Source organism: Cucurbita pepo, chromosome 5 (assembly GCF_057944985.1).
Source record: "Cucurbita pepo subsp. pepo isolate OVF chromosome 5, ASM5794498v1, whole genome shotgun sequence".
Classification (NCBI taxonomy): domain Eukaryota; kingdom Viridiplantae; phylum Streptophyta; class Magnoliopsida; order Cucurbitales; family Cucurbitaceae; genus Cucurbita; species Cucurbita pepo.
In genome coordinates, this window is record NC_141802.1 from 16589758 (window position 1) to 16605735 (window position 15978).

At 36.1% G+C, this 15978-nt stretch overlaps 1 protein-coding gene and 1 long non-coding RNA gene across 2 annotated transcripts; one reads left to right on the forward strand and one right to left on the reverse strand.

Annotated features, from left to right (window-relative positions):
* Positions 1-1606: 1606 nt before the first annotated feature.
* On the forward strand, positions 1607-15568 carry LOC111795270 (polyadenylate-binding protein RBP47). Its single transcript, XM_023677581.2, has 6 exons — positions 1607-2132; positions 2954-3434; positions 4230-4306; positions 4385-4515; positions 14488-14584; positions 15123-15568. The coding sequence occupies exons 1-6, from the start codon at positions 1758-1760 to the stop codon at positions 15300-15302; spliced, it is 1341 nt and encodes a 446-aa protein (XP_023533349.2). The 5' UTR covers positions 1607-1757; the 3' UTR covers positions 15303-15568.
* LOC147792724 (uncharacterized) lies at positions 9006-11622 on the reverse strand. Its single transcript, XR_015421072.1, has 2 exons — positions 10757-11622; positions 9006-9563 (listed from the first exon to the last, which is right to left on the reverse strand). It is a non-coding gene; the product is annotated as an uncharacterized LOC147792724 (long non-coding RNA).
* Positions 15569-15978: the final 410 nt, after the last annotated feature.

Sequence of the window (15978 nt, forward strand, 5' to 3'; positions counted from 1 at the left end):
TTGATTAAAATACAAATAAATTCTAAACATCCTTAATAAAAAAAAAAAAATAAATATATATATATATATATATATATTAAAGTATCAGATTTTAATGCAAATCTTGATGAATTTGAAAAATTAATTGCAATGAATTCAGTGTCACATAGTTTGAGAATATATCATCAAAGTTTAATTAATAATATTGTTAGATAAATAAAATGATGAAAAATTATAAAATATTGAAGGGTATTATTACAGTTTAATTTAGCATATATTTAAAAGGCAAATAATTAAGTTAGAGATAAATAAATAGAACGATTTACTAAATATTTTTTAAAAATTTGATAGATCAGAGGATAAAAGTACAAAAATACCCCTGACCGGTCAAACTTTCCAATCTGGGCAAGACCAATATCTGTCTTACCATTTTTATTAATTTTTGCTTAAATTATCATGAATAATAAAAAATTATTATTCATAATAATTATTATTTTTGTGATACATTTTTTTTAAGAAATAAGTTTTTTTGTTTAATTATTAATTTTGTAATTCATATACAAAATTTTGAATACAAATTTAACCCTGAATGATTAAGTTAACTTTATAGCTTTATTTACTCACATGTATATCATGAAAATTTATATTAAGTCATCGAGTATATAATTGTTTTAAGTAAAACACGCCTAATTATGAAGCTATTGTGATTGAACTACCTAAAACAAAATGCACATTATTAATATAAGATAATAATATTCAATTCTTTGTTCATTCCTCTAATCACACTAAATTATCAATTAATTAAAAACTTAACTAACAATTTCCACTCAAAAGAAGACAAAAAGAAATTAACCAGGGTAAAAGTAAAAACTTTAAAATAACCGTTGAAAAATGATTTGGTAAATTTAGGAAGATATTGATAAATAACGCGAAACCCAACCTTACTGGGCCCTGGGTCCCACGTTTGACCACATCAACGCGATGATACGACGTCGCTTCCACGGAACGGCCACGCCTCTATTTTATTTTATTTTTCATTTTTTCCATCACAAATTATAAATTAAATATTAACAGTTTCTAATTTTTATGGTGATTTTAAATATATAAATAAAATACTTTTTTTTTTTTTTTTTTTTTAATTTTCGTCACTTTTAAAAATTAATTTAAGATTTTTTTTTCAAACTTAATAAAAATTATAATTTTTGTTGTGCATAATTTTAATTTTTTATTTTCCTAACTAAACAACGAAATAATTTATGTAAAAGTTTGATTAATTTAAAAATAAAATATATTCTTTAAAGTTTTAAAATAATTAAGTTCAAAATTAAATGACAAATCCAAACCATTTGTTTTTTTTTTTCTAAAATTTTAATAGGGTAAAATTTTTAAATACTAATTTCTTAAATTATAATATGAATTAATCTAAAAAAATAAATAAAAATTTACATATATATATATATATATAAATTCCAATTAAATAAATGAATTGTAATTTGTGGAATATAAATTAATTACGTTCGTTGTCCACCCACCGGATCCAACCCCGTCACCACCGCCGCCCCTCTCTCCCTCATAATAGTATTTTATTGGAACCTACCATCCAGTATAAAAGCTATTTCACATTCCCCATCTCCTCCTCTTTCTCTCTCTCTCCAACCTGGTCTTACTCCTTTCACATATCCAGCCAGGGCCGTCGTTTCTCACACATCTTGCCGGAGGGAGAGAACAAACGAAGAAGGCGACGGAGACGGAGACAGAGAGAGTTTGATTTGAATATCATGGCCCAGCCTTCCAACGCTGCTGATCTCAATCCTCAAGCCCCTCACCCTCACCATCAATGGTATCAACAACAACGACAGTATCAGCAGCAATGGATGGCGGTGCAGTACCCTGCCGCCGCCATGGCCATGATGCAACAACAGCAGATGATGATGTATCCTCCTCAGCATTACGTGGCGTATTCTCACCATCCTTATCAACAGCAGCAACAGCCACAGCAGCAGCCACCCCCGTCGCAGCAGCAACAGCAACCTCAGTCGCAGCGACCTCGTAGACAGGGGTCAACGGACGACGTTAAGACGCTTTGGATTGGTGACCTTCAGGGCTGGATGGACGAGACCTATCTCCATAACTGTTTCGCTCACACCGGCGAGGTCTAACTTGCTTATCGTATCGAGTTTTTTTTTTTGTTCTTAACCAATCTCTATCTGTAATTTTTCCTTGATTTTTTCCTGTTAGATCGTTTTGAGACTTTCTGTAGTGAGATCGATCGCATTTCTTTGTTTATTTTTTCTCGCGCTTACGCGTTCTTGAATTGATTTGAAGTTTGTGAATCTGTGGTCGTCGACATTATCATTGCTGCATCTTCTATTGTCCTGAAATTGAAATGGTGGTCCAAAGCGAGTCTACCCAATACGAGAAGAATTGTTACTAAAGAGGCAAATTTTAGATTCATTTATTTTTGTATGAGCATCTCTCTTTTTCCAGCCATAAACTCAAGAAGGCTTGCACTAGTAATTTTAGTTTTAGAGTGTGCTTTACTAATTACTATTCCTCTGTCCTAGTTTTGACACTTCAATTATCCTTGCTATCTTAATGATGGAGACAATCAGATCACAAGTAATTTATGTGTAATGAGTGAAATTTTGGTCCCCAACTAAGCAATTGCTATTTCACTATTAGTTTAGATGGCATGAACTGAGGTTGTTTAGGTCTACTAAGTTGGGATTGTTTGCCATTTTGAATGAATTATTGTGCATGCTAATATATGATTTCCATATTTCTTGTTTCTGTGCAACTTTCTAAGTGACAATTGGTTGCTTCTGATTTTTACTGGTCAATCAACGTTTAGATGGATTAGCTGCAGACTGTGTTTTATGTTTCCTCTTGTATGAATCGATCTCCATCAAGAGCATCTTTTTTGGTCATCAGTTGACTGAACTGTTTCTCTTCCTTTTGCTTCATGAACACGCAGGTTTTCTCTGTTAAGGTCATATGCAATAAGCAAACTGGTCAATCTGAGGGCTATGGATTTGTTGAGTTCTATTCACATGCAACAGCTGATAAAGTGTTGCAGAACTATAATGGTGCTATGATGCCGAACACAGATCTGCCTTTCCGTCTCAATTGGGCAACCTTTAGTGGAAATGATAGGCGACCGGACACTGGTTCTGACCTATCTATATTTGTTGGTGATTTGGCTGCTGATGTAACTGATGCTATGCTGCAAGAAACTTTCTCTAGTAAATACACATCTGTTAAAGGAGCAAAGGTGGTTATTGATTCAAATTCAGGTCGTTCAAAGGGTTATGGATTTGTCAGGTTTGGTGATGAAAATGAAAAGTCCAGGGCTATGACTGAAATGAATGGGATATATTGTTCAAGTAGACCCATGCGCATTGGTGTTGCAACACCAAAGAAAGCATCTGGATATCAACAAGGTTATTCTTCACAGGGTTAGTATTGGTTCGCTTCTGGCATCACTGCTGGATGTTGTCTATTGATCTATTATTCAGTTTTTCATGCTTTTTGTGACATTATTCTTTATTATGGGACATCCAAGTTGGAGTGTATTTCATCTTTTTGGTACTGTGTTTTTCTGGATGGCAAGTTTCTTTTTTCTTTTTATCTTTCTCCTCCTGGTGCAATGATAAGTGAAGCATTATTTTCAAGAAGTTTATGGAACCAGATGGCAGTATTAATGTTTTTGGCTGTATGTCAACTAGAAGACTAGAAGTTTAATATTTCCACCTGACATGTGCATGGTCTTTAGCATCTGTCCCAGTAATATTTTCTTTTTTCATGAATGGGTTTTAGACATTGGCATAATGAACATGGGTTTTGTTAGGCCTCCAATTGTGAATGTTTATTCTAGGCAGGGTAGAGAATGGAAAGAATAGTTAGTTGGCTGTGGAGCATTTTTTGCCTTTTTAGTGTGGGGAGGTAGTAAGGAACGTTTTATGAGATATCTTGGGAATTGTGGAGCATTTTTGGAGAGATCGACCCTCTTGAATTAGCTAGGAATCTTGTATGGTGATATTATCACTCTGTCTACTTTAACATAAATAAACGATCCCAGATACCTATAAGATTTGCATTCTACCTCTTGTGTAGAAGATGTTATAATGATTGATTTATTTCTTAGTTATAAGTTAAGGTGCGAGTAAAATGCAGTTTATATGTTAACTCGTTTTTGAGATGAGATATTAATTGTGATGCCTATTTCTGTTTTTCTTTAAAATTTTGTTTAGCTTTAGTTCTGGCTGGTGGACATGCAAATGGCATGGCTGTTCAGGGACCACAAGATGGCGAGTCGAACAACACGACTGTTAGTTTATTCCTTCCTGTCTCAATACTATTTTTTTTTTCCGGCTATTACATACCTTACCAACTTGTTCTACTTCAGATATTTGTTGGCGGCCTTGATTCTGATGTTAGTGATGAAGATCTCAAGCAACCTTTCTCTAAGTTTGGTGAGATTGTCTCTGTGAAAATTCCTATTGGAAAGGGATGTGGATTTGTGCAGTTTGCCAACAGGTATTCTTCTTATTTTTCTGTGGAGCTTTCTGTCGTTATATATGCCAGCTTCTATTGCCGATCTTTACATCTCGCAAGTAATTAGAGGTTACAAAAAGGCAAGGTCACTGGTCAAGTTGGATTGACCCGTGAAATAGCAGTCAGTTCTGTTTTCCATAGTAGTTAGCGATATTGGGTCTAAGATTTATTACCTATATGCCTGTGTCTTCTTTTAGGATATTTTGATTATGTAGCCTGCTTCTCTAGAATATATGTAGATATGTACTTTTTTGTGATAATAATTGTAGCTATATATTTTTAAAAAGTAATGGCAAACCAAATTGACTTGATAGTAATCACCTTTTCTTCTTCTTTTTATTACCTAAAAATTAACTTTTTATTGTAATCACTGATTTACTTAATTGATGCTACCTTGATATTGATTATGATAATCATGGTAGTCACTCATTGACATAGGTTTTATTCTTCGCCCTATTTGTTATTATTTTTTTTTTCTGAGATTCAAATTCTTCAATACTAATTTTCAATTATGTTAATATTTCCAACGACCCCTTCTTTTATAGAGAAGTAAACACATGTGCCAGTAAGCATGGAGGATATTTAGTTAAAAGTAAAATTAGAAGTCAAAACTCTTCAGAAAATTTCCATGCATACTAAATCATAAAAAAAAAAAAAAAACAGGGAGTATATGAGGCCAACCAAGAGAAGTTGTGCTCCTTTTGTTCGGGAGGCGTATACAATTCCAGTGATCTATAAGCGATGTAAGAGTAAGACTTTAATCACAAAAATACGGGGAGAAATTACACCACGATAGAGCAAGATAAATAAGGTATTCAAAAAAGGATTCGATTTCCAAAGCATTGTCCTTGAAAATACAGCAGTTACGTTAAAGCCAAGTTAACCAAAGAAAAGCTTTGTTGATAGAAGAGTAGACAACTTCCTTTTCTTTGCTTAAGAGATGACCCAAAACGAGGATTTCAAGAAATATAACGGTAACATTTGGGCAATGTGGAATCTGAATGCCATAAGAACCCTCTTCCAATAGGACCGTGCAAATTTACATGTCGTGAAAAGGTGCATCATAGTTTCTCCACTGTCATGACAGAGGAGACACCAGTTTGGAGAGGAAACAATCCATGAGGATTTTTTTGAGCAAGATGTCGGCTATGTTGATGCATCCATAATTAAATTCCCAATTCCCGAATGAATTATTTTACTTTCTTTGGGACAGGGCCTTTCCATAAACGTACACAAAAATCCTTGTGCATAATGTGATCACTGGATGTAAGCTTTTTGTGTAACAACCCAAGTCCACCGTTAGCAGATATTGTCCTCTTTCGGCTTTCCTTTTCGGGCTTCCCCTCAAGGCTTTAAAACGCATATGCTAGGGAAAGGTTTCCACACCCTTATAAAGGGTGTTTCGTTCTCCTCCCCAACCAATGTTGGATATCACAATTCCACCCCCTTCAGGGCCCAACGTCCTCATTGACACTCGTTCCTTTCTCCAATCGATGTGGGACCCCTACCAAATCCACCCTCCTTCGGGGAACAACCTCCTTTGCGGCACATTGCCCGGTGTTTGGCTCTGATACCATTTGTAACCCAAGTCTACCGCTAGCAGATATTGTCCTCTTTGGACTTTCCCTTTTGGGCTTCCCCTCGAGGCTTTAAAACGCATCTGCTACGGAAAGGTTTCCACACCCTTATAAAGGGTGTTTCGTTCTCCTCTCCAACCAATGTGGGATATCACATTTTGTGTTGGGGATTTTACTGTGAAGGAAGGTGCCTCTGTCATCCAGAGTCCATCTCCAAAGATCTTCGATATTGGGGCTTGGAGGAGGGGAAATAATGGTGGAAAGGATAGACCAGTCATTGAACTACATTCCTTCCTTCCCCCCAGTTTATTAGGAACTTCGAAGTTTTATAGAACAACCAAATTAAATGACATAGCTTGTCGTTTGAGAGTGAATTCTTACTAATTTTTTTGTGATCAGATTAGTCCATAAATCTTGAATTATGCAAGGTTGTGTTATCAAGCGATAAGGAATTCTCCCAAGATTGGAAGACGTGGACTTTTTAGTACTTGCTTTCTTAGTCACTGGCTCTTGCATGGGTGATTTCCTTGTTTATAATTTCATTTGATTTCTTTTTTTTATTAGAAGAAAAGAAATAATCAAGGAATACCCTATAGGCCTGGGAGGTAAGAGATCCCCTTTCTTAATAGAAGGATTATACAAGTTGCTTTCAGAAGCAGAATAGTTACAAAATATGCTGTATAAGGCTATCCAATTTGAAGCTGTAAACTTGGCACTCAAGTCAGACATGGGTGTTTGCTCTTTACTCATACAACAAGCTACCGTTTGCCCGGTGCCTAAAATGAGCTACTGAACACAATTGGGTGAGGAGATTAATCCTATATGGTTCCTTCAACTTTAAAGAAGCTAACTTTTGGATTCATTCGAAACTGGTTTAAACTATTTCTCCCAATTTGAAGCTGTAAACCATACAGTCACAAAAATCAGCAAAATTCATTATAAGTAGTTTTGTAATTGGCTTTTAGCCTTTATTCTTGCTGATTTGGACCCCTGCTTAATCTACAAAATGATAGGTTGGTTTCTTACCAAAACTATGAACTTCTTCTCAAAATATCTTTTTGCAACCTATCTTCGGTGCTGAGGCTTTTGTAAGCCAAAGTTCAGTGATATAATTTTACTTCTTTCAGAAAATTTCCATCTCGAAATCAATTTGGCTGAAATATTCTGATCAAGCTTGCCTTCACCATGTTTGTTGAAACAATTGCCAAATTTGCAAGATTATACACTTAATCCTCAAATTTTGTAACTATATCATCATCATTTTTATTGATTAGCAAAAACAAGCTTTAACTTATGAGGAGCAAGCCCATTTCCTAATAATCCATCAAATAGATTTGTTCTAAAGAAATGAATGCTTTCTTTCTTTTCTCCCCTCCCCCTCCGAGAATTTCATTTGTCCAATGAAGATTTATTATTATTTATTATTATTATTATTTTCTTTTCACTTTTTTTTTTCTTAAATTTTGAATGCTTGCTTGAATAGATTAAATTAGCAATTATACGTTTCTTGTTTGTATGCTCAGCTGGTTTCTTTATACATTTTAAAGACTGGCAAAGTTGATTGATTGATTGATTTTTATTTTTATTTTTTTTATCAATTGTGTCTCTGATGCCATTTTCTTCAACATCATTAATGGAAAGCCAAGAGATATGATCTTTAGCTTCAAGATGTCTTAGACGAGGAGAGCCTCATTTTCAATTCCTTCTCTTTTCCTCCTCATTAGTAAGGTGGATTGTGTGTGTCTGTTCGAGGCCTTGAGGTGCAAAGTACAGTGACCCAAGGCTTCTTTATTAATTGAAAAAAAAAAACGAAATTTCCTAACCCTAAGTCGTTTTCATAATCACACACACACGCAAAGAAAAAAAAGTTTGTACCACACTTAAGCTCTAGAAGGCTACTATAATGCTTTAGAAAACACTATGGATCTTATTTTATGGATGTAAGGGACAGAACCACAAGGAAACTTATTCCTTAGTTGCCTCCTTGCCAACAAATATTGGTCCTATGCACACACACACACATATCTATTTTTAAGAAACTGAACGTTCATGGTGAGTAATGAAAGAAATACAAGGGCAGATAAAAATCCAACCCAACAAAAAGGAAGCCCCCAAAACCAACCAAGGGACTCTAATCCAACAAAATCAAACCAATATCATAATTACAAAAAAGTCTAGTGACCGATGATAGCAAGGAGGCATTAAACCTTGTCAATTCCCAAATCTCGTCACAAGACCCTAAAGACTCTATTATTCCTCTCAATAAATTTTATCAAAATTGAAAAGAAACTAGCATGCCTCAAAACTTTACCTTTACCGGTACTATATTCTATCCTCCTTCAGATGTCACATAGCCACAAATTGACAACTGCCGACAGCTGAGTGTGTTTTCTGAAAATGGGGTTTCAAACTAAAATTTAAACTCATTTGCGTTGCAGGATTTTCTCATTTGAGCTACTTAAAATTTTATACTATTTTACTTAGTTGTTTAATCTACAAGTTATTCGGATGAATGAATTTTTGAAAGAAATTTGGATGGATTTTTTCATTCTCATAATTAATCCTCTTTTTATTTTTATCAATATGAAAGTATAATGTAGTCGATCAATTTATACTTGAAAGAACAGTTGATGATTTGTAGATAAACAATGACTTAAGAAAATATTGAAGAAACCTATAAGAAGTGCAAATTATTGTTTATGTTCTTGTTATTCTTGTTTCTAATTGTCTTTAGATGTCAGTTTTCTGAGTCAGAAACATTTTTTGTATTTAAAAATAATATTAATTTTTAAATATAGCTTCTGTACAACGCCATGGTCAAGGTCCTAAGTTTTCATGCCATGTTTCACGATATGATATCTCCTATAGTTCCCTTTTGTTTCAAGCAAAACAAACTGAGATATAAAGTTCGTATTGATTTTCAAGAAATACAACTAAAAGCCAAATAAAGGGGAACCCAACGGGACAAAAAAGAAGACAAGGGAATGAACAAAAGTTAAAGAAATAATTAAGGGAACAAAATACAAGGGAGGAAGGTCTATACGTCGGGTCTTCGGCAATACTGATAGTGGCTTGGTTATCACAGTAGTCTTCCATTGGTGCCTCTGATGTTACTTTTAGTTAAGATCAGATTCTTTGGATCCACATTCCTTTACATATTCCTTGTGTGAGCTCTTAATCAGGTTCAACATTGCTTCTTGATAATGAGTTGTTTTTTACTCTGCCATATTACTAGGTTGCCCCACACAAAGGTACAATAGGTGGCAGTTAATCTTCGATTTACTTTTGAACTTGCCGAATCAACATCTGTGAAGACTTCATCTTTCTTCTTGTTGACTTCTTGAGATATAGTCTTTCTCCAGGCATTCCTTTTAAGTATCTTAGAATCATGTAGACTGTTTGCGTATGTTCAATGGTTGGATTGTTCATAAATTGGTCTACATAGCTAACTGCCTGCAAAATGTGTGTCAGGTATAGTATCAAAGAACCTTGAGATGCTAATCCATGAAAAACGGTACAAAAAATTCAAAAGAACTCATCTAACTAACTCCACAAAAGAACCTGTAAGTTTGCCGCTAATGCTACTAAAATTAATTATGAAAGACCCACAAGAATTAGCCTTGAGCAGTTCCTTTGTGAAAATGTATGCAGCCAAACAAAGACTACACCTAAAATCAAGTGAAATTCGAATTGTTCAAGTGGATCTAGTAGCTTAGTAATTACCTTAGCTTGTTATTCCATAGAGATCTCAACCTGGCTGTGAATGAGATTTCCAACTAGTCTCTGATATTTCTCTTTGTTGCCATAGTATTTTCGTTTCCAAAGTTGTAATTAGGATCAATTGGAGTACTGGTAGGTTTACACCCAAGCATTCCAATTTTCTTGAGATAAGGTTTACCCAACTCTTTCCTTGAGCGAGCCACTTCAATGCCTAGGAAGTATTTTAGAGGTCCTAGATCTTTTTCTTTGAACCTTTTCCCTCCCCCGTTCTTTCTTGATTTTGCAGGGTAGATTTTAATGTTACTAGATGGTCTCATGAGAAATCTACTTCCAGCTCCAACTAGAAGCATGGAAATTTCAGCCAATTCATTGAATATGCTAGCCTCATTGATATGCTAGCTCTTCCAAAATGGTTGATTTACTTGGTCTTGTAATCGTGCATCCTCCTATCACTCTTTGATAAACTTGTTATCTTACGACCCGACTTTCCGAACACGTACCAATTGGAGTCGTTACTTGAAAACAAGGCTTTTGTAAGGAAAAGATGTTTTGATACAAGTAAAACATGCTCAGGGTACCCTTTAAAATAACCTTTGGAAGGCATGCATTTAAAACAAATCAAACTAACACTACAAACTTTTGAAATGCACAATCAATTCACAATCTCCCTGATCCACGTAAACCAAGAGTTTTCAAATACAAACATATTAATGTGGAAGCATTTGAAAACATAAAAACACTGGAGTCAACTCATGGTCTGTTCTCTTCACCCTATTCACCCTACTCGACTTTCTTGCGCCATTCCAACACTTATTTAATCTAGAGTTACTTGCCTAACCCTAACAAAAAAAAAAAAAAAAAACATCCTAAAATTAGCTAAATCCATGCAATTCAAGCCAAGGCAAGGAGAATTAAGGTCTACTGGCCTTGAAAGTCGAAGTAGAATGAGAAAAGTGGTAGGACCAAAACTGGTCCAATTAAATTGGAGTTTGTGAACCAGTTTGATTGAACCGCTGGATGCTGATCCCAATATCGAAACAGTCACTCGTGGCTTCACGTCTTTTGGAGCTATGTCTGCTGCGCGATTTTCAACGACTACTGTTCCTTAGAAGCGGCAGAGACGACTTTGCTGCAACGAAGGAAATCAAATAGTGAGAATCCCTTGAGTTCTAAGCCCAAATCATAGCAAAATTGGGGAAATACACCCTTATGTTTGCTCCAATGTGGTGGTGGGAGGTAAGTCCCACGGGTGGTGGATGGTGATTGGTTGAAGAGAACAATAGAACTCGAGCGGTGGCAAAATCCCTTAATGAATCCATGACGACGATCGAAGGGAAACACTAAAGATTTGGTGAAGACAAGGAATAAATGCAACAACTTGGATGACGACAGTTGGTCTTGGGCTGCGTGCACTATGAGAGGAGCTGACCTCACTCGACTTTTATAGCGAAGTAGGTCTGCGGCGGGTTTTTCCCTTTTTCCTTCAAACAAATTTCAAGATGTTACAGCTTCCTCATTTTCCTTCAAACAAATTTCAGGATGTTACAGCTTCTCATCTCAGAAGGCTGCCTTTCCAAGTCTGGGCATGGAATTGTTGGAAGATTAGAGAGAATTACATCCAACCACTTTCCCCATCGTTCTGACACTTGGTTGGCAAAGATGGTTTCCTACATTCTTCAAGTTTCTTTTACACGCGCTTAAATAACTATTTGTAGCACCCCAGGCCCTCCGCTAGTAGATATTATCCTCTTTGGACTTTCCCTTTCGGGCTTCCCCTCAAGGCTTTGAAACGTGTCTGCTAGGGAAAGGTTTTCACACCCTTATAAAGAGTGTTTCGTTCTCCTCCCCAACCAATGTGGGATATCACAATCCACTCTCTTCAGGGCCCAGCATTCTCGTTGGCACTCGTTCTTTTCTCCAATCGATGTAGGTCCCCCACCAAATCCAACCTCCTTCGGGGCCCAACGTCCTTACTGGTACACCGTCTCGTGTCTACCCCCTTTCGGGGAAAAACCTCCTCGATGGCACATCGCTCTGGCTTTGATACCATTTGTAACGGTCCGGGCCCACTGCCAGCAGATATTGTCCTCTTTGGGGTTTCCTTTTCGGGCTTCCCCTCAAGGCTTTAAAACGCATCTGCGAGGAAAAGGTTTCCACACTGTTATAAAGGATATTTCGCTCTCCTCCCCAACCATATCACACTATTCTTCTTTTTCCTCTCTTCTAAACAGTTGGTGGAGAGCAAACCCGCCTGTTGGCCAGCTGGGCCATGGTTTTAATCAGAAGCTTAAAGCATTCAAAAGTTTTCAAGGATTGGAATGTAAACACTTTTTGGCAGTTCACTGCTAACAAAACATCTCTTTAAAAAAGCTTGTCTGACATAGATTCTTTGGAAGAATTGGGTTCATTGAAGCCTAGCTATTTCCAGAAAAGGGTTGAAATCAATTTGAACTTCTTTCTATTGCTGCGTCTGAGGAACCTATTTGGCAACAGCGAGGTAAATTACAGTTGTTGAAAGTGGGTGATGGAAATACCTTCTTTTTTTTTTCCCCCATCGTATAATTACTTCCCAGATGGCATGGAACACAATTGTTGAGGTGCTTGCTTGGTCGGGTATGAGGTTAGTTACTGCCCAGGAAATTGAAGATGAGTTTGTGACTTCTATAGAGCTTTATGCACTTGGAAAAGAGGTGGGCACACTATTGGACATCGATTGGAGGCACAGATTCTTTCTGCTGTTAACGAAATGGGGCACAGACAAAGTCCCTGAGGCTTCACTATTGAACTCTTTATCTTGGAACATCCTCAAGATAGACATCCAGAGTGTTCACTGATTTTTTTTTTTTTTTTTTTAGAATGCTATTATCGATGCCGGTGTGTTAATGTGACCTATATCTGTCTTATCCCTAGAAGATTTGATGCTAAATCGGTAGGCCTTTAAGTCTTACTGCTTGCCTTTACAAAATCATTATGAAGGTTCTCTCGAAAAGACTAAAGAAAGTGCTTCCATACACTATCTCCGACTACCAATCAGCCTTTGTGTGGCTAATAGATAGACTGTACCTGCATCTTAGATTGCAAATGAGTTTATTGAAAATAGACGTTGCCAGAAGGAAGCAGATGTGGTGATCAAATCTGATATTGAAAAGGATTTTGACAAGGTTGATTAGGACTTTCTAGACCTTATTCTTCAAGCTCAGGGTTTTGGGCATCCTTGGAGGAGGTAGATTAGGGGTCGTATTTCATCAATTAACTTCTCCAACTAACTTCTCCATCATTAACAATGGCTAGCCCTGTGGAATGATCATTGCTTCTACAGGTCTTCGACACGGTGATCCTTTATCACCTTTCCTTTACACCATTGTTATGGATGTTTTTTTTTGTAGAATGTTCTCCCTTGCAGAAAGGAGATGCTTGATTAATGTGTTGGAAGTGGGTAGGACAGACCACTGTTTTTTCGATTACTCACTTACAATTGCGGATGATCTCCCGAGGTCTCTCACATTAATTATTTGTTGTATTAAAGAGTTTGAAGAAGCATCCGGGCTTAATATTTATTATCAGAAACCGATTTTATGGGGGTTGATCTCGATAATTCTCCTGCGGAATCGTAGGCTACCGAATGGGGTTGCAAAAGTGTTGGTGACCTGCTGTTTATTTGGGTTTACCTTTGACTGGCAAGCCAAATTCTAATTCCTTTTTGCTGTCAATTGTTGAGAAGGTGCAGAAAAGGCTACGATCTTGGGAACCTCATATGTCAAAAGGGGGTTGATGAGACACATATTCAAGCTACTTCGGCTAATCTCTCCATCTACCATCCATCCCTTTTTCCTATTTTCTCAAAATCTTCTGCGTCTATTGAGAGATCTTCTAGGAACTTTTATGGAAGGGAAATTTTCACAACTTAAGATGGGATAAAGTTAAACACCCGTTTGAGGAAGGTGGCCTGGGGATTATTGGCATAAAACTTAAAAATGTATCCTTAATGTTTGAATCGATTTGGCAATTTCACGAAGAAAAATTTGCTCCATGGAGGAGAGTGCAAACAACTTCTCAACAAGCATCCAACTTCTGGAGTTTTCTCCTTGAAGTTTTTGGTTGGCTTCTTCCCCCTTGATATGCAATTTTTTCTCTCTCATATGATCACTGGTCACCCTTTCAAGAAAGAAAGGAAAATCCTTTGGCTGAATTTTATTTTGGTTTCTTTTTGGTCCACGTGAACACCTCAATTCACCTATCTTTACCGAAAAGGATCTAGACCCACACTCCATACGTACCTCAATGACTTTTTTGGCACTCTCTTTGTGTAAATTGAATGCACGCTTTTGAAACTATAGTTTAACTACTCTCGTAACCAATTAGAAAAGTTTTTTATTTAATTTTCTCTTATGAAATGTTGCTGTTTCTTTCTTTTTTTTAAAATTGTATTCGTTAGATTTATAATGAACGATTGATGAGTGTATATGATGAGTGTTTATACAAATATTTAGCTTTGTTTTTGGAGAGGATACTATTTTGAGTAATTATTCAAGCTTGATTTAAACTGACTCGATCATCAATTACAAGCATAATAAGCGAGATTGTCCAAGACTAAATGTGGGCATTAGTGAAAAGCACATAACCTATCTTGGCATACATTTTTTCTTCTTTTTTGTAGAAAAAATGCCGAGGATGCAATTCAGGGACTGAATGGAACAGTTATTGGCAAGCAAATTGTTCGTCTTTCTTGGGGCCGAAGTACAGGGAGCAAGCAGGTTTGACCACGTGCTTTTTCCTTTTCAATGTTTCCCCATCTTTACTTGTCACTTGTCTTCTTGTGAATAGTTTTAGATTTTTCGTTTCTAAAACTTAACATATGGCCTATGATATTTAGAATATAAGTGTAGAAATGAAATTTGATGATAATTAGACACTCCTTGTATACAATATTAGACACATCAACATCTGATAAACCCATGTCAACAACTTTGAATATATGTCGAACATTTATTGGACAAAAGGAATAATGGATTGATTTTAAAACATATGAACATTGATTTTGAAAATATGTTTATTTATGTCGAATCATCTAGAGAAATATATATTTAGTTTCTTCACACTGTGCTCCATTGTTAGATCCTCAGGCATCTTTTTCATTGATCTCTCTAAACGACAATAATCGTAGCTTTTTTCCTTAGTTATATGAAAACATTTTGAGGGTACTTTATCTTCAAGAAAAGCCTTCGACGATGAACAGCCAGTATTGATTCCTTTTCATATGTCTGAATAGTCTTATATATTATATGTTGGCAGTGGAGAAGTGATTCTAATAACCAATGGAATGGAGGACGTTATGGAGTCCCAGGCTACGGTGGTGGATACGGTGGTTACTACTCAGTACCACAGCAGCAGGACGCAAACACGCAAGCCACAGTTGGCGCAGAGTTAATGGGTCATCTTGCCCCAGCTGCCGCAGTTAATGGCTCATCTTGAGAAAAGAGTATGACATTGCATCAAAACACCAATCTCTTAGCTTATTCACTTTGTTATAGGGAATTTATTTAAGTTGTGCTTAACTGAATCTTTATTTACCGAATCATGTGGCTTCATAACATTATTTCCTCATCATGCTTGCTACATCTGATGAACAATTTTGGGGTTTGGGTAGATTTCTATTATTATTATTATTTTTTTTTTCTTTAAGTTTAAATTTACAGATTATTATTATTATAATAATAATAATTATTATTATTTTCGTACATAGATGTTTGGAACCATAATGTTTAGACTATCCTAGTGACATGGAAACCTTAATCCATTAGTGAAGTAGTGACGAATGACGTATTCACATAGTTTCGGAAGGTTTTTGGTGAGTCTTTTTGCGATTAAGCAATGATAGCTTTTTTTCTTAAGCGTGCTACTTTGTTTGACGTCATTTGTGAAGCCACGACGAAGGTATATTCAACATAACACCGTGGCATAAGTATGACGACAGTCTTTTATGGTTTCTCCTTGTCGTTATGATTCTTGCATGCACTTACTGTTATTTTAAACGCATATTGGAAAAAAGAACCGAGCTTGCTCAACCTTTGTATTTGACATGAATTTTTCATTTTTAAGATTTGATTTCTCCAATAATTTTCTATTCTAACTTATAAGCTAAAGCTAC

What these genes read in the sequence shown, in the direction of transcription:
- LOC111795270 (XM_023677581.2), top strand. Translation starts at nt 1,758, where the DNA reads ATGGCCCAGCCTTCCAACGCTGCTGATCTCAATCCTCAAGCCCCTCAC. An exon ending in GTTTCGCTCACACCGGCGAG is followed by an intron (nt 2,133 to 2,953) that starts GTCTAACTTGCT and finishes ATGAACACGCAG; the next exon opens with GTTTTCTCTGTTAAGGTCAT. An exon ending in ACAAGGTTATTCTTCACAGG is followed by an intron (nt 3,435 to 4,229) that starts GTTAGTATTGGT and finishes AATTTTGTTTAG; the next exon opens with CTTTAGTTCTGGCTGGTGGA.